The sequence below is a fragment of the Rhea pennata genome, chromosome 4 (genome assembly GCF_028389875.1).
Source record: "Rhea pennata isolate bPtePen1 chromosome 4, bPtePen1.pri, whole genome shotgun sequence".
Lineage (NCBI taxonomy): Eukaryota > Metazoa > Chordata > Aves > Rheiformes > Rheidae > Rhea > Rhea pennata.
The window spans coordinates 77,458,563-77,483,788 of NC_084666.1; the positions used below are offsets into that span (position 1 = coordinate 77,458,563).

General features: G+C 41.8%; 1 protein-coding gene across 1 annotated transcript in view; it reads right to left on the reverse strand.

Annotated features, from left to right (window-relative positions):
• Positions 1–25,226, reverse strand: part of TNKS (tankyrase) — a 125,418-nt gene that overhangs the window by 8,971 nt on the left and 91,221 nt on the right. Inside the window, exons 10-22 of the mRNA XM_062574401.1 lie at positions 24,697–24,788; positions 24,535–24,613; positions 16,981–17,152; positions 13,180–13,259; positions 12,055–12,200; positions 10,925–11,090; positions 8,721–8,940; positions 8,334–8,443; positions 5,484–5,672; positions 3,897–4,134; positions 3,120–3,202; positions 1,226–1,346; positions 712–809 (exon numbers count right to left, since the gene is read on the reverse strand). Coding sequence (XP_062430385.1) covers positions 712–809; positions 1,226–1,346; positions 3,120–3,202; positions 3,897–4,134; positions 5,484–5,672; positions 8,334–8,443; positions 8,721–8,940; positions 10,925–11,090; positions 12,055–12,200; positions 13,180–13,259; positions 16,981–17,152; positions 24,535–24,613; positions 24,697–24,788 — 1,794 coding nt within the window. The remainder of the gene's footprint in view (positions 1–711; positions 810–1,225; positions 1,347–3,119; positions 3,203–3,896; positions 4,135–5,483; positions 5,673–8,333; positions 8,444–8,720; positions 8,941–10,924; positions 11,091–12,054; positions 12,201–13,179; positions 13,260–16,980; positions 17,153–24,534; positions 24,614–24,696; positions 24,789–25,226) is intronic.

A 25,226-nucleotide genomic window follows, 5' to 3' on the forward strand; every position in this document is an offset into this window, starting at 1 on the left:
ATTTTTGTTTTGATTTTTCTCTCAAAATTATATCTGCTTGCAATTTGGTTAAATAAAAGAGCATGTGTGCGTGGGAGGTAAAATTACAGCCAACTCTCAATTACACAAGAGCTGTTTATCTGGGTTATAGATTAACTCAGCCACTGAGACAAGAGAAAACAAGCTGGTTCGCGTGCGGAAACAGCCTGAGAACAGAGGAGCTTAGAAAATGCCTGCGCACCTGCAAGGCCTCGATCCCTCTGCCCTCACTCAGGGCCTTGACTTCCCACAGGTCTGCCCATCTTCGGCAACCTGCCGAAACTTTATTTATGAGATGACATCTAAAACACAGCATCGACGCAAGCTAAACTGGGATAGCATTAAACGAGCAACCAGCTCGCTTATTAAAAAAGGGGTAGGAGACAGCAGAAGGGTTTCTCATCATTGATCGATATTAAAAAAAGGAATTAACAGGCCTAAATTCCACGCCAGCTCTATACAATTCACAAACCAAAGCATGTTTTATCAGTTTTGACGCACGCTGTGTGCTCTAGCTCTGCAGGGTTAAGTGAAGAGCTCTGTTATCTTTAGCACTAAAAAAAGAGAAAAAAAATCTCAGTGGCACTTCTGATATGTAAAAAACAGCGTATAATAAAGGCCACATGGGTGCCAAAGAAGGCAATATTTAAAAATGCTGCCCCTGGAGCGCTACAGGAAAGCTATTTGCAGTACCTCCTCTTCGACGGACTGATACTCCTTATCATCAGGAGCAAGGTCAAGGAGAATGGTCCCCTGACTCACGCAGTGGAAAGTCAAATAAGGATTGGTGCCTGCAAGGAGAATGAATCAAAGGAGTAAAAACAAAATAGAACAAAATAGAATGAACCCTCCCCAAAAAACCCCCAAACCCGGGAGAATACTGCATCAGCTTTATTTTTATCCAGCATCACCATTTTTCTTGTTAAGTAACCCCAGTACATTAAGAAATGCAAAATAAACAACACAAGCCAGCAGCACAATCTCAACCAGAAAAGTGCTTCTGTTAGCAGCAGGGGCCTTAAAAGAAGGAAGGCGAACGCACCCACCAAGACACAGCTGCAGCTGTTTGAGGCTTCCCGACAGGCGTATTTGCCAAATACCCAGGGTCTTTCAAGTCTTGGTGCTAAAGCCAGATTTTACAGAAGGCTGGAGGTTGGGAGCTCACTGTAAACTGCACTTAGATTAACAGCTAAAATGCCCTATTTACCTTGCTGCCCTCCTAGAAGCCTCTCCACGCCTTTTATTAACTTGTGACGGTGTCCGTAAGCATTAATGCCAATTTCTTTCAGCTCCTCGTGCCCCATGTCTGCCAACACGTCCAGGGTTATCTGGAAAGGTGAAAGACCACAAAAATCAGCCTGGCCTGACTCCCCAGGCTAAAGACCTATCATTTCAGAAAACGGAAAGAAATGTATCTATGCTGCAACCACGTTCGCGCAGTGCGTGTTTTACGGCGCTCCTAACTGCTGCCACCTCCTGGCAAGCTTCTCCCTATCACAGGGCCACACCTGGCTGCTACAGACCCAAGCTGCGCCACACTTTTGCTTCTCCTATGACAAATTAGCAAGAGTGGATTCTCACAGGAGGCTGTTAAAAGCATCGCTGCTTATGTAGGAGGAGGATGTAAAGAAAATTAAGCTCAACCAACTCCTGGGAATAGTTCTGAACCATTCCAGGTTTCACAGATTTAGAATTCAATTCAGAAATGAATATTCATCTGCTTACTGATAAATTTGGAATTGTTTCACATTGGTATCTTCACGGCATGTGCTATTACTGTGTATATATCTCCACAAGTCTGCATGCATTTATATCAAACCAGTGAGTCAACTATGTTAAATCATGCTCCTCTATTCTATTATTTTCGGAAATAATTACCACTGTGAACACAGCAGTCATTTGCTTGTAATATGCTAACATTTCTACAATCACCTGACAAGGTCTTAAAGTTCAAGGTTGTAGAGATTATTGGTGAAAGCAGAGAGGTAATAAAACACACTGTCAAATGAACTTTTTTTTAAGAGCAGGAAACAAAGTCTAGATGAAATGCGTATTTGTTATTACTGTAAAGCAATTGCACGCCACGGTGATTTTTTTTTTTGACCTGTAAGAAACAAATATTTCATCTGAAGGAGGTAATTGTACAAAACCTACTTCCAAATTTACACAATAAACTGGAATTGGAAGCTCAGCAAACAACAAGGAACCGTACAACTTGATTCAAATGATGCCGGACTGTTAGCACAACTGGCCTTGCAGATAGCACCAGAGTCCACTATGGATGAATGAGTATCATTAATCTAAGAGAAAGCAGCTCAAATAGGGAATTCATAACTATCCTGAACACCCAGCATATTGAGTAGAAACCACCCCTACTGAGATTGTTATGGAAAAGCCACTGAAGACATCCATCATGTGCAGAGCACCATTAACAAACAGAAAGCAAAACCTGATATTATAAAGCACAGGCACAGACACAGTATGAATATAAGACTAGAGCCAAGGTGAAAAAAGTGTACATGAAAGGACTGCAGTGCCTGGAAAAGAAGCTTAAGACAACACGGTAATCATAAGGCAGATGAGCTTATTTTCACAAGAAGGACAAACGTGTAAGAAGAGCAAAGAAAGTTTCAAAATGAAAGATTAGTGAAGTCGATTTGCTTCTTCAAAATCTATCAGCAAGGGAAGATTTTAAAAACAGGTTAGGAGTTAAGGAAGTAAAAGTGGAACAAAAACAGCATTGCAAAAGGAAGGTTTGAAAACAAGAAAAGAAGAATGCGAGCAGAATATAGGTTGATTTGGAGTTAAAAGAAGCAATTTCAGATTTTTTTTTTAAGAAAGTGAAAAATACTGGACAGCTGAATCAAACAGCCATAGAGTCTTGCAAGCATTTCTTTCAGAGCACAATGTCACCATAAAGTATTTGGTGATCCATTTGCAGTTTCTCTGGCTGTATTTGGTTTTCCACAGATGTGAAGGTTTTTCTTCCTCACCCTTTTTAAACAAGGGAATTAAAATATCACCCAGATTTGTTGGTTTAGTCTATCTTTAGAACACAAAAGCAGGTAATGAGCGTACAGGGGATGAGGCTTGCTACCTACTTGTTCTGTTTCAAAGATGTCCCGGAGATGTTCCAGACCGAGGCTTTTCAGGAACTGGGTAATGTTCATGTCAAGACCAGCAACTATAATAAGAGAAACAAGTCATTACATCCCCCACACACGTATTTTCAATAAAATAAAATAAAACCAAGCAGTACCACTTATTCTCTCAAAACTCCAAACCCTGAACCTTTGTATAATCAATTCATCTGTGTCTATATGAAACAATCCACTTCTACTGTGCAAAAGTTCAGGGCGAAACTCATTGTCCTCTCCTCAAAATCAGCTATTAAAAAGCACAAATGATCTACAGCAAACACAGGCTCAGATTACAACGAGAAGGAATGGAAGAGTGGGTGGATTTTTGCTGTGCAACCACCCAGATGCTGATACAGAGCACGTGTTCCAAATACTAATCAAAGGATTTTAAAGCTTCAGCCCAAATCCCCCAGTCCTCACAATCATAATTCCTTCATCAAAATAATTTTTGTCAGATTTTCTGTATAAAATCAACAGTGAGTATCTCAGCACTCAATCAGATCTGCCTTTGGACTCAGACCTAATCACCAACGGCAGGCACAGCTGAACAGTCAAAGCGGCTCCAGGCAGAGCACACGAAAACAGAGCAGGCGTCAAACGCTTTGCACTGTAGATAACAGCTCAAGCTGCACTGTTATTTTCGCCTAGTCAGAAAGGCTTTTCTGATAAAGCAAGGCCTGCTGTGACACTAAGCTACCATATTCCTGGCAAGGCAAACTTATCCAGCAGCAAATGCACCTTCTGCTTCCTTCCTTTCGGTTCCTGCCGCTCCATCGCCAGCATTCGACGCCCCTCCTACCGCTAGTTCTGCCAGAGGCCCCGTGAGGTTATCTATGCTGCTGGCAGCGGAGAGGCAGGACGGCGTAGACGCTGGCGAGATGAGGGAGGCACTAACGACGGTAGCCTGAGGCTTAAAGCACGTAGGCAAAGCTTCCGGAGGCATCGCATCTATCAGCAAAGCTCGGATATCGTCGGCCTGAAAAACAGAACGAACGTTCAGCATGAGGCCCTGCTATCACAAGTCCCTGATCTCCGTAAAGAATTTTCTTGGAATTTTTTGAACTGATCACTCTACTTCCCATTAAAAAAAAAAAAAAAAAACAAAAAACCAACAAAACTTCATAACCCTATCACAGGAATTCACTGTTGGACGAACATCTTGATTCACTGCTCAGACATCTACACAAAAGCTATTTTGAAACAACTTTTCAAGACTCGGGTTTGCTGTTTCTAAAGCTATGGTTCAACTCATTTCCTTTCCAGCAGAATGACTTCACAGGTGTTAAAGCTAGGAAGAGCAGTGCAGAAACTTCATCTGAAATTCTCTGGAAACTTGGCCAGGCAATGTCATCTCTGTAAGGGTTGACTTCTGGTTGAACATTTTACTCTGGGTCGAAGTTTCAAAAAAAAAAAAAAGACTCTACATACTCCCTTTGCTATGATGGCCTCTCACAGTTTAAAAAAAAAAAAAAAGAGGGAAAGAAAAAGAGGGAGACTAGAGGAAGAGTACGAATTTACCTAACGACTGAATTTCAAAGTGCCTAAAGCCTTTGCTGACTATATTAAGCAGTGCCCTCACTTTGAAGAGTTTCTTCTTTGTAGGTTCTTACAGAACATGATTAGGACATGTCTTCACCTTCCCATGAACAAATGACACAGAGTTTTCACGTGTCTCATCACAAGGCAAGTTTTCCGGAGTTCAAATTATTCTGAAAAACATTTTCTGAACTCTCCCCAAATAAATCCATGTCCTTTAATGGCTACTCCCATCAGAAGTGGACACAGCAACCATCAAAAATGCTTTACACGGACACATAAATTTGTGCATCTTTATTAGGCTTTTTAACTGCCTGCCACCACTACCACTAATGAAAAGGTTTAAGGTACCAGTTTTAGGAAAGGTTGATAACCACCTTCAAACCTTGGGATGTTGTTTTGGAGTTGGTCAAAGAAGAACTGTGATAATATGCAGGGGTTGACCAATATAATCATCCCCTAAATGATCCCATTTCCCAAAAGTCCCATCTTATTTTATTCCTAGGTTTAAAGAAATAATTACCAACAGTATAGAGATTGACAATCACTGGGGAAATTTCAGATAGGTTTATTTCTGTCACCAAGCAGGTTGATTACGGGAGCAAACTGAACCCTTAAGTAGAAGAGAACCTTAAACCACAAGCCATGTTAAGATAGGAAAAGAGCCATGTTAAGCCAAAGGAAAAAGCCCGGACCCATAGCTAAAGGAAATCAGTTGCCCTGGAGATGCTCATCTCCATATATCTCAGTACAGAGAAGACTGAGGATGGCACTCCAACACAAACTTACTGTTGCCAGGTCTAGAGGTGTCTGACCCTCTTGATTCTTCATGGTCGGATCCGCTCCGTGTGCTAACAGCAGAGCACAGAGCTGTGTCCTTCCTTTCTGCGCTGCCTCATGCAATGGTGTGAAGGCCCATTTATCTGTTGCATTTACACACGTGTTGTATTTGATCAACAATGCCGCAATGTCCACATGCTGTAAAACACATGAATACCTTTATCAGTGTGTCACTGGTAAAATGTCCCTTTTCTTTTTGGTGTTAGGAGTGCTTAGAGACTTCTGTAATTTCTCCTTCCATTCTTTAACTCTCTGAAGAAATGTGGTTTGAAAAAACCGCTGACCTTATTCTTCCCCTCTTCCAAACTTTTAAAGCAACTGCTGTTCCCTTGACTTTTCCGCCACATGACATAAAACCCTTTCGACGGACCTGCAGCATGAAGTGCTGGGGGGCAGAACAGAAGGTGATTGCTTTTGTGAGGAACAGGTCAAATCTGTGAAACCGGTCGGCTAAGAATTTCAGAAGCCAGTACCCATTTCTGCTCCATCTCCCATCACAGAGCTCTGCAGGGGCTGAGGACATCTCAGCAAGAAGCATGGGTCACCACAGAAAAAGCATACAGCAGTTGTTAATTAAAAAAAACTGACGGTAAGACAATCAACTTGGATAGGTGCGATGGTTTTTTAGAAGCGACGACTAGTTTGAGTCAACCTCTGACAATTTCCCTGTGCCAGCAAGGAATGTTTTGCCTTTGCATAAAACGGGTGCTTTGGTACTTTTTCGTTTCAAGCAGAGAAACAATTTTTGCAGTAGAGTCTGCCTTTGGATCTAAGAAATGTCCTAGGTATTTACGCTTACGGTAGGTACTGGTAGGCAACGCGCTTGGTGCTAGGGCCCAATGGCATGAAAGCACTCTGCCCTGCCTTTCTAAAATACATCATCTCTCCCAGGTTTTGCTCTTCTTGTGCCAGGGCCACGTAGTAACCAACAAAGCATATCCTTAGACCATCAAAAATGCTAGTTCTGGAGCTTCCTGTTGTCTACCTGCAATTATAGGCCTTTCTGTTGGGACAAATAGTCTGTGGAGATTCACATTTCATCTTCGCTTCCTAGAAACAGAACCTCTTTGTGTGACTTTGTAAGGCTGGCAGTAATAGCCATATCTTCTTGCTAGCTCACGTTTCCTAACGCAATAAATCTAGCGGACACCTTTAACCGGCAGACGCGAGAGACCTCAAAGATGCTTCAGAAACCAGCTTTCTCTCTTGTACCAATTCCTTCCTTTACCTTCTTCATGGGGGATTTACAATTTTGTAATTGTTTTTTCCAACTGCTAACTTGTTAAATTTGCTGACAAAAACCAAAACCAAAACCAGAGCATAACAACCGGTGAGGATTAAACACTGTGCAGTGCCTTACAACAGAGAGGATACTTCCTGTACAGTATCTGAGAACGCGTGAGTACACATGCTATAGAGAAGATACAGAAGATGCTGTGGTGTCTTAAAGATATGATCAATTCATATTGAAGACATGAAGTCATATGAAACAAAAGGAAGAACCACTGGTTGCTGTTCCCACTGCAGTACATCGTCCAGACTGCCACTCTTTCTTATAGAGCCTCTGTAGCAAGAAGAGCCTAACGGCAGTGCCATTTGATCAGAAACCAACCTAACGTCTGCTCTGCTACCCTCAAATGGGTTGCCCATTTCCTCCCCATTTCTTGCATCTCAAAAAGTTCCCCACTTCCCATTGGGGTGCCAACCACTCACCCAAGCTTTTGGCATGACCTGCTGAAACCCTCCCTGGTTTCTCTGAAGCTGCTCAAAGCGACTGCTTCCCAAGTCTTGAACTAAGCCATCCAATGGAGATTCATTGCTGGCATCCTCTGAACCTATTTTTGTGTTCGCCGGCTCAAGTACTGCTAATACAACTGCTGTGAAACCATGTACACATGAAAGACAGACCATCTGATAACACGCATTTGGGCATTATCAATAAAACCTTCCAACTGTAAAATCTTGCTCCTAGGGCATTTGCTTTCTGCTTTCAGGCTATATTTGCTACGAGACCATTAACTTAGTTCCATGCACACAGACTTTTACTGGGCCTTAAAGCACTGCTGGGAGCTTGTCAAGCACTGTCTCTGCAGAATTGCTTGCAATAGATTTCTTCTCACTTCATCCACAATTAAAAGCTGCATAGAAGCAATTTACCTGGCCTCTGCACAGGTGGAGTACTCACAGATGCTTCCTCCTGTATGTTAATCAGCCAGGAGGACCTGCCTCTTCGGAAAGGGCTTGGATTCGCCATTGCCAATAGCTCAGTTGCACTAGGCAGCTCCTCCAGGACGCTCATACTCCAAACTGGGTCACTTCTGGACAAGTTAGCTTTGTCTGTTTTGGAACCAGATGGTCCCTGCAGCACAGACTGATAGCATGCTTGTGCTTAACCATAGCTCCCCCTGCCCGGAGACTAGCAGTAACAGACCTCCGCTTTCCTGCCAACACCTGGACACAATCCCCTGGAACTGTCCTCTTCCTTCCTCCAAGTCCTTTGGTGACAGCTCGAGGTTCTGCCTGTTCCAACAGTCACCCAAAATTTTAAATTGTTCAGAACTATACATCTGCTCGCTTACATGGAGGCTACGTCCCAGTCACCTTTCCAAACTGCAGACTGTAACTGCTACAGAGTGCCTGAATCTGCATCTTCCTTAGATCCGTGCTACCTGGGCTGCACGTATTTCCTACCATCAGAGGCCGAACTTTGCTCACAGGTGAAACATAAACCTCTTTGGATGCGACTCCTAAGAGGAGTCTGCAGTTTGTTCACTCACAAGCCCACGTGCCTGTACCTACCCCATAAGATGCCGCGTTGTGAAGGGGGATTAATCCTCCTTTGTCCTGGGCGTTAACATCAGCACCATGCTCCAGAAGGTATTCAGCTACTTCCAAATTGTTGTAGCCAGCTGGAGAAAAGATACAAGAAATCAGGTATCAGGAGAGCTAGACCAAAGGAAAAGTGTTCAGCAGAAAAGTTAAAGTAATTTTTTGACTGAAAAAGCTCCTCTTTTCTGAGTAATTGTATTGCCCCCTGAAATACAGCTGCCATAGTTACAAACTCTCTGTGCAAGACAGGGAAGCTTTTCTGTGAAACTTTTACTACGCCAGCCCTGTTTCTTGGTGATTAACTTCTGTAATCCTATGATAAAAATACAAGGCTACAAGACCTGGTGAGACACCCACCTGCCAGATGAAGCGGTGTTGAATTTCTTCCCTGGGTGTCTCTGCAATTGATGTTTTCTTGAGTGCACAGCTTCTGCACTCGTGCCAGGCACCCCTTCTTGGCAGCATCTAGCAAGGCAGCATCTCCCCGCAGCAAGTCCTGGATGTCCGTGTCTCCTTCTTTCACCAAGTCTAGAGGAGTGTTCCCATCTCGATTTTTTTTTGTAGGATCGGCTCCGTGCTGCAAAGAGCAATGCAGAGCGCTACTGTCACAACCGCAAGCGCGGTACATTGGCGCGTCGCTACTCTGTGGTGTTGCAGGGGGTGTGGAGGATGGCAAGCGCCGCCACTGCCCTGCACAGGCAAGGACTTTGCATATGGCTGTGCCATGCTGCCACAGCAGACGTTAGAGAACAGTCAGGCATTGCAAACACCTGCTGAGCAGTCCTCCCTCCTCCTGCAACCTGCTTGGCACTGGCGTTTCTTCCCCGTGCCAGTCTGAGCTAGTGAAGCCAGACCCTGGGTTTCACTAAACACCACTCTGCTATCTAAAGGGACTGGTCTCAGAAAGAAAGGCTCTTCTTAGACTGGGAAAAATACTCATTCCTACACTTCCTGCTAGAAGACCCTTTGGTTAACAGATATTCTCCAGAACAAATGTTTAAGTGAAGTGGTAGTGTCTTCTGAGACTCCTTCAAATGTGTATGAGCAAATGAGGTGGGGCTGTCGGTTTAAAGAAAGACCTTATAAAAGGAAAGTCTCTCCAAAAAGACGGTATGTTTCTGTCTCATTCTTAAGCAGAACGGGACAAAAAAACCCACTCAAGTCAGGAGGAGCAAAGCTCGACGTCCATGGCTCAGCAGAACCGAACAGCAGTGCCAGCTGGCCTAAGACACACAACAGGAGAAGTCCTTAGCACATTGCAGCGTGAGCATAAACCCTTGGACAGCGCACACCCAGAGCCAGAGCCTTTACAAAATTGTGCCAACCTAAGGACATATTTAGCTCTTGCACAGGCATGATTTTGAAAGGCAAGATTCTGGCACTTCTCTGTTTCCTGTGGTACATCCATTACTTTGAAGGATCTTTTGAAGTTGAACACAAAAATGACTACATTCCTGGTAGAATAATCAGACAACTCCAGAGCCCTCCGATGGCTATGAAGTAAGATTATGCCTGAGAAATTACGAGAGTTAATTCCATGGGAACTCCTATAGCTTTAGGTAACTTCTGTATTCAGGTGGCACTAAATACAGGTATCAGGGCTATCACTGAGCCTACTCCACAGACATCCCTGAATGGTACCTTCTGGTTTCCACCGCAGCTGTGTTTCGAACAGATGTGCTGTCCCTCTGGATGTTTTTTTGCTAATTGAGTGAAATTATCATATGGGGAAGGATAGAAAGAGCAGGGCTTTGCAGCAACAAGTGAAAACAATATGTGAGGGAAGGAGCCCAACAATTTTAAGACTATATATATTCTTATTTATTCCTAGATTAAATGCTGTGCCCCAGAGGGACACAAAGTAGGAGAGCTAAAATGGGAGCCAGAATCGGTAAGAATACTGATAAAATTCTAGCATCCTTTTACCATCACAAGGCAGGATATGACCTTACATTAAAAAGTCTCTCATACTCAGGTTCTTCACTGAAAACATACTGGCACTACCCCTAAGCCTTTTCAGACTTCTCCTGCTGTTTATAATGAATACTTATTCCACACTATATTAACCTACATTTCCTCCAGCAGCTTGCTAAATTATACATTAACTTAGCAGTTTTAAATTTCTCAAGCACCAGTCACTTTCTAGGAGCCACCTTCAGTTATTTGCTCTGTAACAAACCATCGCGTAAGAATTTACAAACGTTTATTTAACTGCAATGACTGTTTCAGAAAGTGATAAATTGGATGAGTTCTTTTTTTATACCTTGTAGACAAGTTCAGCTTCTTCTGGTTTGTATGAGTCTTTTGCTAATTGGCTAATATTATCAACTGAGCGTGTCAGACTAAAGTAATACACATCCTGGAAAAAAGTATCCATACTGATCAATCTTTATATAGTGAACTTACCTTACATAAGAAACTGCCTGACAATTCTAAGCTGAAAATAAATTCAAAAGATACAACAAAGACTCTCTGAATAAAATTAACTTTGATTCTGATCTCAAGCAATACAGAACATAAATGCACTTAAAAGATATACTGGAGAATTCCAGCTCACGTACTTTTAAAAGCAGCTTGCAGATTTCATATTTTCCTTTTGCTGCTGCTTCATGCAGAGGAGTGAATTTCCAGAGGTCTGCTACGTTGACAGAAGCGCCGTGCCTCACTAACAGCTCAGCCACCTCGTAGTGTCCATAAGAACAGGCGTTGTGCAGGGGTACTAAGCCACTAATCAGAGAGAATAAATTAACAGCTGTAGAAAATAAAATCCAAAATGCAATCATACAAAGCTCCAAGAGATAAATCACCCATTTCCACTAGACATTATCCGTCTCTTTCGGCTTTTCCAATTTTCACGGCTTTATTTCCTTGCTATCTACGAAATGAACACCATTTCCCTCCTTCAGTTCCCATCCAGGAGGCCACTAAATGCTGCACAGGCACGAACTCTTACTGCTGCTACAAGCCTGACTTTAATGTTGTTAACAACAGCCATAAAGTGCAAGAGTTACTGATGTTCTGACTTCGGATATTTGACTGTAAACTTTGACAATTTACAATTTACAAAGGGTCTGAAGCGTGGTTGTTAGTAAGCACTGCACACCCGGTATCATGGGAAGATGCACAAACATTTTTGTTGGCGAGAGCCTGGAATTTCAGAATCAGAAATGCTTTCCAGTGCTCTACCCTGCAGCAATATATCGGAGTGAAAGATCAAACACAATCACACTATTCTACAAGATCTCTTTGCAAATAATGCAAAAATCTGTAAATGCTTTGTTATCATAATTAACTGAGTAACTAACTAAATTAATAAAAGCTAGCAAAGAGGATTAGAAAAACGATCAGAGAGAATCCTGGTATTTTACCTCTTGTCATTGAAACTAATTTTAGATCACCTGAAATATCTGAAAGGCTGCTCTTAGGCACAACAAAGTCTTTGCAATAGACAGAATGGGGAAGAAAAGTGGCATGAATTACTGTGCCAGATATGTACTTGATAATGACTCTACCAGAAAACTAAACATTACTTAATGGTGCATTAAGTCTCCCTACAGCGAATGTCAGGAACAATACAGAATGCAAGAGGAAAAATAGGACGGTTACTGAAATCCAAAGCAAAACAAATAGAGCGGGCAGAAATATCACACTAATAGAAAACTATGGAGCGCATCATGGAATGAAAATTTACCCTTTATCTTTGGCGTGCACATCAGCCCCGTGGTGCAACAGATACTCCACCACTGACACGCGGTTATAGCCTGCGGCAAAGTGCAGTGGCGTCGAGTGACGGCCTTCCAAATCTCTACAGTTCACATTCTGAGGGCTGCAAAGTTGCTGGGAAGACAAAAGAAGAAATGAAATCTAGTACAGAACTAAAAAAAAAAAAAACAAACCCCAAAACTGCTCCTTCCCTACACAAAATTTTATCTCTAGGTCAAATTTTATAGTTCTAGTTTTATAGTTCTATTAAAATTACGCACCAATTTTTAGAATTTAGTTTTCAGGATACTTTTTTCCAGACAGGTGAAGTTTAAAAACATAGCTTCTCTAAATTTATGGCTGGGAAATTCTTCTATAACAAACAAGATTTAAATGATGGAAGCAGTATGAAGATGTCTCTAATATATTTAGAAGGTTGAGCCTCTAAAACATCAAGCACCAGGTTCAAGCCCATTTAAGGCTCTCCGGACAAACCACCATTTACAGTTTAACTGCTGTCTTCAAAAATCTAGAAATACTGAATAGGCAGTGAAGGAGACTGTATAAATTTTCCGAAGCACAAAACTATTGCTGCTTGAATGTTAATGTATACCAGGTTGAGGTTCAAGGTGAGAATTTGTGCAAGATGGTGCATCTGCAAGCTATTTTGCCCACAGATCAAATATGGAAAATAAGATCCTATCTGTGATGCTGGGACTCCATGGCTTGACCTTTCAGCTTCAGAATAAAGATAATCTAAAATGTGAAGCCTGTTACCTGCTGGGCTTTCATTTGCTTGCCTTCTGACAGACCTGAGGACTCTTTCTACTAAATTGTGACTCTCAGGCTCACAGAGTCTTCTTCAAAGAATTATGACCGGATCTGAAACACTGCATCTGAATTTATCAAAGACCTGGCTGGGAGAATGAACATCCACCAACTCAGAGGGGCACCTCAGCAGGTCTTCTCAACACACGCTTTCTAGACAGAATGAAGACACTGGCCTTCCTAACGTTTTTCCAGCCATTGCGCATTACTTCCATGACGCCTGTAGCAGAAATGGTGTTGCACAGCAATACAAAGTGGAAAATGAACACGAGTTGCCCAAACCTACCTTCACAGTTTCCAAGTCTCCAGCTTTGGATGCTTCTAACAACCGATAATCCACATCAGATGTGCGCACAGGTGTACTTTCTACATAAGGAAGAAAGATGAGTTGTTTTATTTTTCTTTAGGATTATTTAGTTATATTAATTTGTACTTAATATATTTCCAAACTGGGGGGGGGGGGGGGAGGGGGGAAGCATTTACAGAAATGCTGCCTGAGTTGTGATGTGCAAGTATCACACTGCCTAAACGGCTGAATAAGGAACCTTACTTTCAATATAAGCCTGAAAGACTTGGGCTCCCGTGCCAACATCACTCTGCCCATATTCCACATATGGTAAAAAACTGCAAGAAATTTATGTGCTCCTTGGGGCAGATTTAAAGTTTGCTGAAGTTCAAAAGCGCCTTCTCACCGATTTCGGCAAACTTTGCACAAGGCCCTGGTGCGTACCCAGAGTTAAACGTGCCGACTTTGCCTGCTGAAATCACAGTCTTAGTGCTCAGCGCTCGTGGTCTGTCCCATACTACAAAGCAGTGACAAGGGGATGGGATTCTCCAGACGGGCTCGGGCCACCAGTTGTTCTGGGCACACTGTGACTGTCCACGCTGCCCACCTGCGACACCTTCATGATGCAATAGATGTGCACTGCAGTTGATAGCGTCAGTGACATCTGCCTCTTGTCCCAAGGTAGTTTTTTTTTTAAATATATATATATATATATGGCAATTAAAAGGAGACCTTTGGAGAGACGTCTTTGCTATTTTTAAATGACTGTAAAATGACAGGCTTTGGCTCCAAAATTCCTTTTTGTTCCACTTCTTGTTAGAAACAGCTGTATGCAGCAGGAAGAGGAAGAGGTGGCTAGAATGCAGCAGCGGATTAGCTCTCCCTAGAGCTCTTCAGCGCTGCTCAAAAGTGAGCTGAAAAGGTAATCTGACCACTTCACTTTTAATAGAAACTACTTTCCATGGTAGAAGCCACTCCACTGGAGCTCAAGGATTTATGGAATAAAAGCTTTGGCAGCATGTAGCCAGATCAGTGCTTGAAATGCCTGCCTAATGCCAAACGAATGGGGCAAGATGAACTTGGGGTGGCAATCCTCTCTAACAACAGAACACTGTAAGAAAGCAAGGGTCTTGTAAGCAGCTAAATTCATTCTAAAAGGGTATGCAACTTCTACATGCATATATGATTCAAGCCATCAAAAATACTTAAAACAAAAAACTGCTTTAAACGCCCAGAACTGGGACTAAGGGAAACATATGCTTCTCTCCAGGGAGGAAACTGCAAAGGAAAAGCTTTATGATAAACAGTCAAGGCTGTTTCGAGAAGGTGCTTCTTACAGACTAACACAGTCTCTAAAAAATCCAGTCAGCTCCTGACTTTGCAGGAGTTGTAACAGGAATGGAAAACAGGTGCAAAGGGACATTTGTTTTCCCAGCTAGCAGTGCTTATAGAGGGACATCAATTTAACCCTTCAGTTTGAGGTAGTATCTCCTATTCGCAGCCCTGTTTTCTCTTCTCAGTCAGGGCCTGGAGCCTTCTGCTACCCGTGGCCTCCACAGCCACTGCAGAAAGAGGAGGAGGAGAGGGAGGAAGAAGGTGAAAGCTAGCTCCTATGAGCTCAACTATCAGACGCAGAAATGTTCCCAGCTGAAGGAAAGGAATTAGCGCTGGGTTAAGATTTCAGCTCACTCCATCTTTCCCACATTCTTTGCCTTCCCTTGCTCTCCCCAACAGCACCTTGGTGTCATGATGTTGGGGCAGAAGAGATGAGGCTAAGATCTATACTGCAGCCTGAGCTCTGCTCCTTAGCATTTGTTTCTCTCTTCTCTGGTCTCCTGTCTTCACAGGATAGGCGAGATCCTGACTTCAGGCAGGGCACAGAAGGAAAAATATTAGAAACCCAACGTAATTACCAGAGGAAAGAGAAATTGAATCCCGTTACACTAGAACTTGAGTAACAAAAGGCTGCACCGAGCAACGGAACAAAGCTACTTACGCTTTAAGAGAAGCAAAACAAGCAGCATTTTCTAATAAGCATTGGAAAATAACAAGCTCACGTGATGAGCTTCCTTACATTACATAGCCATACTGTACAGATGTAACCAAAATCACAATATTGGCTTTGAGAAGTCCTATCTACTGGCCCTGATGTCATCAGAAAGCTGCTTTCATGGTTGTGATCTCACAGCTCTGCTATTAAGGGTGAGGGGGAAAAAAAAAGCCAGTATTATGTGAAAAATATTGTAAGCTACCAACATGAGCATGGCTCAAGATCCAGATAGTTACTATTATACCAAAGTAACTCCAGTGTTAAGAAAGTATTTCTTTAGATCAGTCTTCTGAAAATGAAACAGGCAGTGTTATTTTGTATATAATTTCTGCATTCACTTGATAGCTTTGGTATATACAGAAAATAATATAGTGTCAATAATCTACACCACACTCATACACTAAACTTATGCATCTTTTTAGATTTTGGGTCTTTCAGCCTTGACTAGCTTCATGGATGTAAGAGAAAGGCAATTCAATGAAAAACAGTACAGTATGGTGTCTGAAATCAGTTTCCATAGAAAGATCTGTGAAAATGAATTTTTTACTCAAAATACGTTCTTTCAGAACAAATCAAATTCCTATTCCTTTTAGCAGCAGGGGATATGCTTATTTTTTCTTGATTTCTCTCTTAACATTCTTCTCTCTCAATACACACATACACGATCGCATGCATACTTTAAAGAGGTAATGCTATCCTCACTACCCAGCTACAGACGTCCCAAGAGAGCATACACTTTAAAAAGATCCTTCCCTGTGGAGTTGTAAAACGCTTCTGCTTTGTCTGCTTTAAGGCAAAGCTATTCAAAACACTGAGGGAAATCAAGTTTCTATCTACCTCTGGCTTCGTCAGGAATCTGGATATCCATCTTCCTTGGACTACATGCAAATCCCACTGTAAGGTAAATTACTCCATGCTGCTGTTACAGTAGCTACTGATGCAATTCATCTCCCTGCTTGCAAACATTCAACAAATGCATGAATATAAGGATGCAAATGCTCAAGCGCTTGCACGAAAAATAGTGGTGCTCTCTTCTTTTTTTTTTTTTTTTTTTTTAATATAAGATTCAAAATACATTGTTTGCTAAGCCGCATCCACAGAACTTTTATTATAAAATCGCTCTCTGCTGGGCAAGCAAAGCATTTGAAGTGGAAGCTCAAATGGTTTAGTAATTATCAATATTTTCCAGCTTGTGCTCTCAATCTCTGATCAGCACCAGTATTTTTTACCAAGTATGCTTCCAAGAGCCCTCGCAGTTTAAAAATCATTTAAATGATGTGAGCTTGTTTTTATACCTCATGCAAGCATCTTTATCTCACAGGACTAATAGTTCCCGCTCTGCAAAGCGCCACAAACATTCTGCTTGTGACTTCTGAAATCTGGAGTACCTACAGGGTGGCTGATGAGAGAAAACGGTTCCTTCCATGTTCAACATTACTCTGGTCTCTCTGCAACCTGTTACAAGAATAAATCCACCTGCTTTCCTTCTATTTCCCTACAGAGCAGCATGCTATACATCCAGAAGATGCTTATTTTCTTCCGGATTTATATAAAAATCACTGAAGTGAGTAATTTTTTAAAAAATAAAAAGCAATGGATAGAACAAAAAGTAGATGTGTGCACAGGGTGGCTGAAGGGAGAGATGAGAAAACCACAGCAAGACTCTCGCGCTGCAAACAAATTAAGATCCACAGCTGTGAAAGGAAGGGAGAAACTAATGTTCAAGTGCCCAGGTCCTTATTTGTACCCACCACTCAGAATCTGCTGCACTGCTTCGTTTCCCATCTGCGCCGCTGTGAAGCCTTGCAAAGAGATGATGGAAGGATCTGAGCCATAATTCAGCAGCAGCCGGCAGGTTTGCAAGTGACCTGCTAAAGCAGCCCTGTGCAATGCTGTTTGACCAAGGGTGTCCAGTGCATTCATCTGGAAAAAAAAGAAAAAAAAATTATCTCCAATCCCTCTGAGTTCCACTAAGCAAAACCAAATGCCAATATATGCAGACAGTCCAACGTATAGATAATTTAGTGCATGTGTTTTCTGGTTTTTTAAAAAAGCAGGTTATTTGTCTGTATGGCTAACAACACAAGGCCACCAAAATCGCACTTTAAAACGGTGTTCAATATTTTGACAAATTTGATGAAGATGAACCTTGTGTAAGAAAAGCAAAACTCTCACAGAAGATGAGGGAGAGGTAAATAATTAACCAAACCATCTAAAGATCTTTCAGCTTTGTGGAAATTAGCATCTGTCATCTTCTGAAGAGAAATTACCATTACTCACCAGCAGGAATTAAAGCAAAATGAAGGTGTCAGATGAAGAACTTGATGAAGGAGAAATAAAAAAAAGGAAAGAAAGAAAGAAGAAAGACTGGTGGCAAACAGCCCATTTTCCTCCTCCTTTTTTGTACTTTTAAAGGCAGCTAAGTGTAACTGGATATAGTTCTACCTAACTAAAGACTGCATAAACCAACAAAACAGAGTAAGATCAAAAAAAGGTATTCCTTTTAAGGAGTAACATAGAAACCTATCTGCCTGCAAAGATTTAATAGAAAAACCTAAAAAACTAGAAGCATCTCCATGGTTTCATATCACAGAAAGGAAGGGAATAATAAAGAGCTTTAAAAATAAAAAGAAATCAGAAAAATAACTTTTCAAGGCGATACAATACAGCTACCAGCTATTCATGGCAAATTTAAATGCAGATACCTAACAGGTTTTTTATCACTATGAAATACGGGATTTGCTCTGTACTCTCTAAAAATTATTCAGTCTGTTATCTCGGTCCAAGTCCGTGGATCGTAGGCTGTGAACTGCACGTATGATAGACTCTGCCGCTGCAGAAAAACAATTTCCCACATAAATTGCAGCCTGAAAATCTTACTGCATTTCCACGAAAGCTAATTAAAAAGCATTTTAGTTAAGATGCATATTCTGAAACTAAACGAAGATGAATTATGGGGACAAATAGGCAGAAAATACCTCTTATCAGATAGGGTAGAAAGATACCTGCTTCGCAGCAATATCAAGACACAGGTAAGAAGAAACAACTGCCACATTAAGCCAAGCAGAGCACAATTAGATATTGTTGGGAATTGTTCTATGTCCCAGAATAGTCCAACGTGCCGGTAGAGCCGGAATTTCTCAGATCACAAACCTCTCCTGCGGATAGATGCACAGGAAAGGCAATTCTGCATCTTTCTACTTGTGCTCAGATCATGTCAATCTAATGGGATTTCCCTAAAAGTTTCTCAGTGTTTTAAATAAGGGCTTACTCTTATCGTAAATATTAACTAGAGGCTGGATTTCCCACGTCCATCATTTTATTCGTAGGATGATGGTCTGTTTCAGGACACTGGATACCTTTCCCTACCGATAAGGGCACAGAACAGCAGAAGCTTGAGGTTATGCAGGGCTAGCGATGGTAAAGGCAGAATTAAACGATGCTTGAGGATACTGGAAGTAGGTGATTGCACTCCTTTAGCCCAAGGACGAGAATCATAATTAAGGTTTTTCACGTGGCTAAATTCCTACGTTAAACAGAAATCGCTGACGGACAGCAGCAGAGCTGCACTGCCCAACTCAATGCTGACCGGGCACCTGGAAAAAATGTTAATATTCACTTGGAAAGAACACTGGCAAAGACATCGGATCCACCGTACCACATGCCACACACAGGTCGCCTTCCACCTCCAAGCAATTACCCTTGCCAGCAATCCACTCTCGGGGCAGGAGGATTCCTCCTATTATTTCCTTTTATCCCTTTCCTTTTCCCCATCACAGATGTATGCAGGAGAGAATCAAAATGGTCGTATATCATCAGCCACCGAAGAGATTTTTTCCTCCCTGTAGGGCTGCCTGCTCCGAGCAGCGTACAAAGCTGCAGCAATATTCCCATGTATTGCGAGGCACTTGCGGCAGGCTCAACAGCTAGGTCTTGTTCGGGGAGCTTTTCGGCAAAGCGTCGTGAGCGTATCAGCTTTCTGCCGACGTCAAACGCCGAAAATATCCTCCTACCCCCTTGACACTACAGCAACACGCAATGCAACAGTTTCCAAGCGCCCTAATGTTCTCCGAGAAAAGATCATCCTAAAAAAAAAAAAAAACAACCCTCAAAGTGTCATGTGAAAAGTGTGCTTTGCCAACAGTCCCACAGGAGCCCTCCTTGCAGCAGAAGTGCCCTAGCTGCTGTCCTGCGGCATTTATTTCTGACGACAACTTACAATCTGTTTTGTGTCTTTGCGCATCACTGATAATAAATGGGAAAGGAGCGAAAGGGGGTCAGTGGCAATTTCAAGCTAAGTCAGAAAAAAAAATGGTCTAGTTTTACACTGAAAGCTCCTAAATATTCCAGTCATATAATCCACAGCTTCCTCTTTGCATTAAAGCCAAAGATTAACATCACTAAGTCTGGATGTCTAAGTAGTGAAAAAAATTGAATCGTGCAATCGCTAATGAACACGGTTCTTCATAGTGTAAAAACTGATGCATCTCTGAAACTTAATTTTTCAATGCTTATCCTTTCCTGAGAAAAATCATACCTTTATCTGAAAAGTGAGAAGCAAACGTACCGCAACTCTCACCCAAGAGCATCCCAGCCTTTGCTAAGGAAGTCTAGATAGATGCTGACTATTTTCAGAGCCATGATCATGACAGGTTGGTGACATGCAACTCCAGTGCCCAGAAATAACTGTATTATGCATAAGTCCCGAAAGCTGTATCCTTCCAGCACAGCAAAACGAACAGGGACACTATCTGTCAGGCAAACATGACTTTGGAGAGGCACATTTCTTTTCTTGCAGAAGAACAGTTTCTACAGTATCCTAATATAACATAACATAATTAACCGAATAGCATCCACAACGTAATCTTGATCAAGATGCTAATGAACGTTTGCAGCTCTTCCTTTCTGTCATTCCAATTCAGGAAAAACGTTAATCTCCTTCTTCTACACTACTAGAAAGCTGAATGTCTTCCAGAAGATCCTAAATATCCTGTGTATCTGTAAATTCAAACAAGGGGCTAGTTATAAGAGATATCTAACTTGGATGCACCATACTGATGTGCAAGCAATGTGCACCAAAAATGCATTTACAGTGCAAATTAGAAACAGTCCATGTCCCCAGTAAGGTCCAGCAAGACATACCAAAATAGGTGAGTTATAAGCTAACTCTTGGCAATACTAATGTTCTTAAAAGTATTCCTGTAAAATGAACCTAGATCAAGCACATGTTATTCAAGCACTTCTTCACTTTTTCTCAGTCTGGCAAATTTCAAACAGCAAGTTCAAATGGAAATAAAATTAAGGAGAACTAAATTCAGTTCCAAGACCAAGCCCCATCCCTCGTTCATCCCAAGCGTATCTTTACTATTCTTAAACATACATACTTCACAGATATTATCTCACTTGTGTTGTCTGATAAATAGCAACTCCTCACAAAAACAGAATTTTCTCTCCATTGCTAACACAATCCCGAACGATTTCCAATCCACAGAGCTCAGCGAGTCGCTGTGTACTACAAAACTACAGGCATGGTTTGAGTGCCACTGTGTCACGTCTATTAAAACGGCAAAGGCAATCCCAGTACGCATCAGCCCAGCATTTCTCGTAGAGACATGGAAGCACAGTGTCATTATGTAAGGCAGCAGGGGGAATGCATTCGGTTCTTGCTTCCTGAGCTCCAAGATTCATTCTTGTGCTAGCAAAGAGAAGGAATATGAGGATGATTAGGAAACGGAGAGGTTCCTTACGTGGGAAAACCTAGAGTTTGGGGTGTTTTCTTTTTTTTTTTTTAGCCTATCAAAACAAAGGTTAAGGAGAATCAGTCTGCTGACTATGAATGCATTAGCAAAGGAAATGTCTGTGAAGCATCAAAATGGTAAGGACATATTTAAACTGCAGGAGAGTGTTGGTCCAGGAGTAAATAAATATTTACTGAGAAGCAGCTACTGCAGGGGGACTAGATTTACTAGCTTGTGATATCCTCTCTTGTCACAAATACGACTGGACAGGATCAAAGGGTAAATACATCTGAATACACCTTTTAAAGTAACTGAAATGCCTCTGTAGAGTATGTAAAGCCCTGACAGGGCACAAAAAGAGTAAGTAGGAAGAAGCAGCTCACAGAAACACAGCAAGGGGACAATCAAGAACCCGAACGACACTTCGGGGCCTGAAGAGGCAACGTTCCAACAGTGAGAAGCAAAGAAGTGGCAATATCAAGGGTGCCGATGAACTAACAGAATACCTACAGTCAAAGCACAAACAAGAGGCCAGATGAATATATACAAACAACACAAACATTTTCATGTGATTAAATATGCCAAGTTAACTAATTAATACTCTAGAGTATATCCCATCTGGAAACTTCAAAGCACTTCCTAAGCCTTAATCATCTACATATCGTGAAAGTCCACAATTGCATTATCTATCATTTTACAGCTAAGGAATTTTGGACACAGATGAGGAAGGACCCGATCCACTGCTGCATGGAAATAAAATCCTTAATTTTAACAATGTGTGATCTCCTGCCAAGTGCTTAAGTGCTTTGCTGGATCACAAATATGAAAAATATGAATGGATTTCCCAGAATAACAAAGGAAGCATATATCAGAACAGGAATGAAGAATGAGTTTTAAGTACCATCATGTATCTCTATCTGAGTACTTACAACTGAAAAACTATGGCAAACACCCACTCAGCACGATTCTTTAGATAACTATGGGCTGCTCACTATGGTCACAGAGTCCACAAATGATTCATGGATCACAACTGGAAACCTCTGCTTGAGGAGAAAAAAGAACTAACAGGCTAGTGTCAGAATGCCCTCCTGACACAAAACAACAAAATCCAGCCATTCCAGGAAGGCTGATGTTTTAATCCCACTCTGGTAATACTTGTTTTTCAGTTTGCTCCTAACCTGGTTACATAGAGACAGATTTTCAAGGGAGCGCTAATTGAGATACCTACAGTATAGTAGCAGGTTTTCCAGACACACGCAACATACAAAAGCTCCTTATACTTCTCAGCAAATAGCTGTTGGGTTTGAATACATTCAAAACTCCAGCAGGTCCAGTTCAATGCTTACCTGAGAACCATCAATATCCAGTTCATGTGCAATACTGGATCCAGAGATATCTATTTTTACGGGCAAATGAAATCTTATCTTTTCTAACGCACAGGTAGGGTTGCGATCAGTGGTGCAAAGTCTAGTTGGAGGCCCATAGCTAGCTGTGCCCCCCTGGGTTCAGTACTGGATCCTGTATTGTTCAACTTACGCATCAGTGACCTGGATGAGGGGACAGAGTGCCTCCTCAGCAAGTTTGCTGATGATACAAAACTGGGAGCACTGGCTGATACGCCAGAGGGTTGTACTGCTGTTCAGAGGGACCTTAACAGGCTGGGGAGATGGGCAGAGAGGAACCTCAAGAAGACCAGCAAAGGTGAGTGCAGGGTCCTGCGCCTAGGGAGGAATAACCCCGTGCACCAGTACAGGCTGGGTGCTGACCTGCTGGAAAGCAGCTCTGCAGAGAAGGACTTGGGGGTTCTGGTGGACAAGCTGACCATGAGGTAGCAATATGACCAAGATGATCAATGGTATCTTGACTGTATTAGGAAGAACATTGCCAGCAAGTTGATGGAGGTGATCCTCCCCATCTACTCAGCCCTGGTGAGGCCACACTGAGAGTGCTGTGTCCAGTTCTAGGCTCCCCAGTACAAGAGCGACATGATGCTACTGGAGAGAGTCCAGCGAAGAGCTACTAAGATGATGAAGGGACTAGACCATCTCTCCTATGAGGGAAGGCTGTGAGAGCTGGGACAGTTCAGCCTGGAGAAGAGAAGGCTCAGGGGGCAGATCTTATCAATGTGTATAAGTATCTGAAGGGAAGATGTAAAGAAGATGGGGCCAGACTCTTTTCAGTGGTGCCCAGAGACAGGACGAGAGGCAACAGGAACAACCTGAAACACAGGAAGTTCCACCTGAACATGAGGAAAAGGTTCTTTACCGCAAGGGTAACAGAGCACTGGGACAGATTACCCAGAGAGGTTGTGGAGTTTCCTTCCTTGGAGACGTTCAAAAGCTGTCTGGACACTATTCTGGGCAATGTGCTCTAGGTGACTCTGCTTGAGCAGGGGGCTTGGACGAGATGATCTCCAAAGGTCCCTTCCAACATTCAAGCCTCAACCACTCTGTGATTCTGTATGTTATTCAGAGTCATTTTGGGAAAATGATAGTTAACGATTTGAAGGAATACAAATGGTCTTCTCTACCTCTCTTCTCTCCCTGGGAAAATCTTGGTGAGATACTGCTACATCAGGATTCTCAAATGTGATAAATTCTGTCATAGCTTTGTCATTAGGTTATTTTATGATTCCATTAAATTGCTATGGAAGTGAATCAGGTACTGAGATCTGGAAATTAGCTCTCATACAGGCCTATAAATTACAATTCAGTGTTTCAAAATAAAGACTTGAAATAACCGGATATATGATTACATTGCACTCTCCTCCTGATACTTCCAGAGTTACTCTCTAGATTGTTATTACAGGTGTATTTCTTCATTTCTAGCTATCGGAATGAAAATGAAGACTCAAACATAGAAAATTAATCTTCCTTAAAATCAAAAACTAGGAAGTTGTTACATTTTGTAAAGTAGGAAGAAAGCACCTGTTAATAGGAGTTTTTGAGAAAACTAAGTAGCCTAATTTATCATTATCGTGAAGGCCAAGTTTGTTGCTAACAATCCAAAATACTTCTGAAAGATGTTTGGAAGACAACCTAAATAAAGGTTACACTTTTCTTCACTGATAACTTGCCGAACCACCTGTTCATAAGCAAGCTTCACCAAGGCTCAGAAATTACTTAAGTGTGTTTAGGTCAGCATCCATCAATGGCTAAACGGGATGACAAATCAAACTGACCAAGAAAGAAAGAGTTTAAAGAGTCTAACGCTTAAAGTCAGTGTCAGCAAACTCAGAGGCTGGGTATTTCAAGCTCTCAAGAGAAGTCAATAAGAGGCACCAAAACGACCATCTTTATTAAAAATGAGTAGCATAATTCATTAAAAATGAGTAGGCTAGATTCCTAAGCCTGCATTCAGTTACATGGAGAGAAGACCTAATTTTTAAATGGGATACCTGAATACCCCATACTGATTTAAGATAAACATACTTTAAGGTTAACACAGGACATGCAAGGCACGCAAAAGAAAAAGCAAGAGCTTTCATGAAAACTAACGTTATATTTAATCAATATAACCCTCCCTCTTGCCTCCTGCCTTACAGAAAATATATTTCGGTATATTTACCTTTGCTCCATGTTTATGCAGCACTTCCATGACATCATTATGAGCTTTTTCAGCGGCAACATGCAAAGGTGTCATGAAGCTAGAGGAAAGATGGAAGATATTAGTTTTGCACTCCTAATATGACAGCGTCCTTGTAAAAACTGCAAAATTTCAGGAACCTACTCTTTGTTTTTCTCATTAACATTTGCTCCTTTCCTGAGCAATAGTTCTGTAACTTGCTTCCGTTTGGGATGCACAGCAGCCACGGCACAGTGCTGCAAAAAAAGTAAATACAGAATAAATAAATATTGCCACTGTAACTGCACAGATGACAAAGAGCTCTGAAGTCCACAACTTCATCTTTACATATTCTGCTGAACTTCAGTCGACAAAAGTTTCAAACAGAATTGTGCAGAGTTGCATCACATTTCTGCCTGAATACACAACACGCTGAACAAAATACAAGCTAATAACCACTGCTAAATTATTCTGCTCACAAAACCAATTTTCATTTTAAAGCTTCATCACTTATGGAAGAAGTGGGATGTTCCCAGCTGCATTAACAAGATATGGGGATGAAAAAAAGCACGTAAAACACAAAGGACATAAAGACAAAGGGCGTGAAATAACTTTCTACAGAGTCCCCAAACTTTCCAGTATCAAAACAAGAGCCTTTACAATGAGACAGATCCCAAGATGCTGTGATTCTGTGA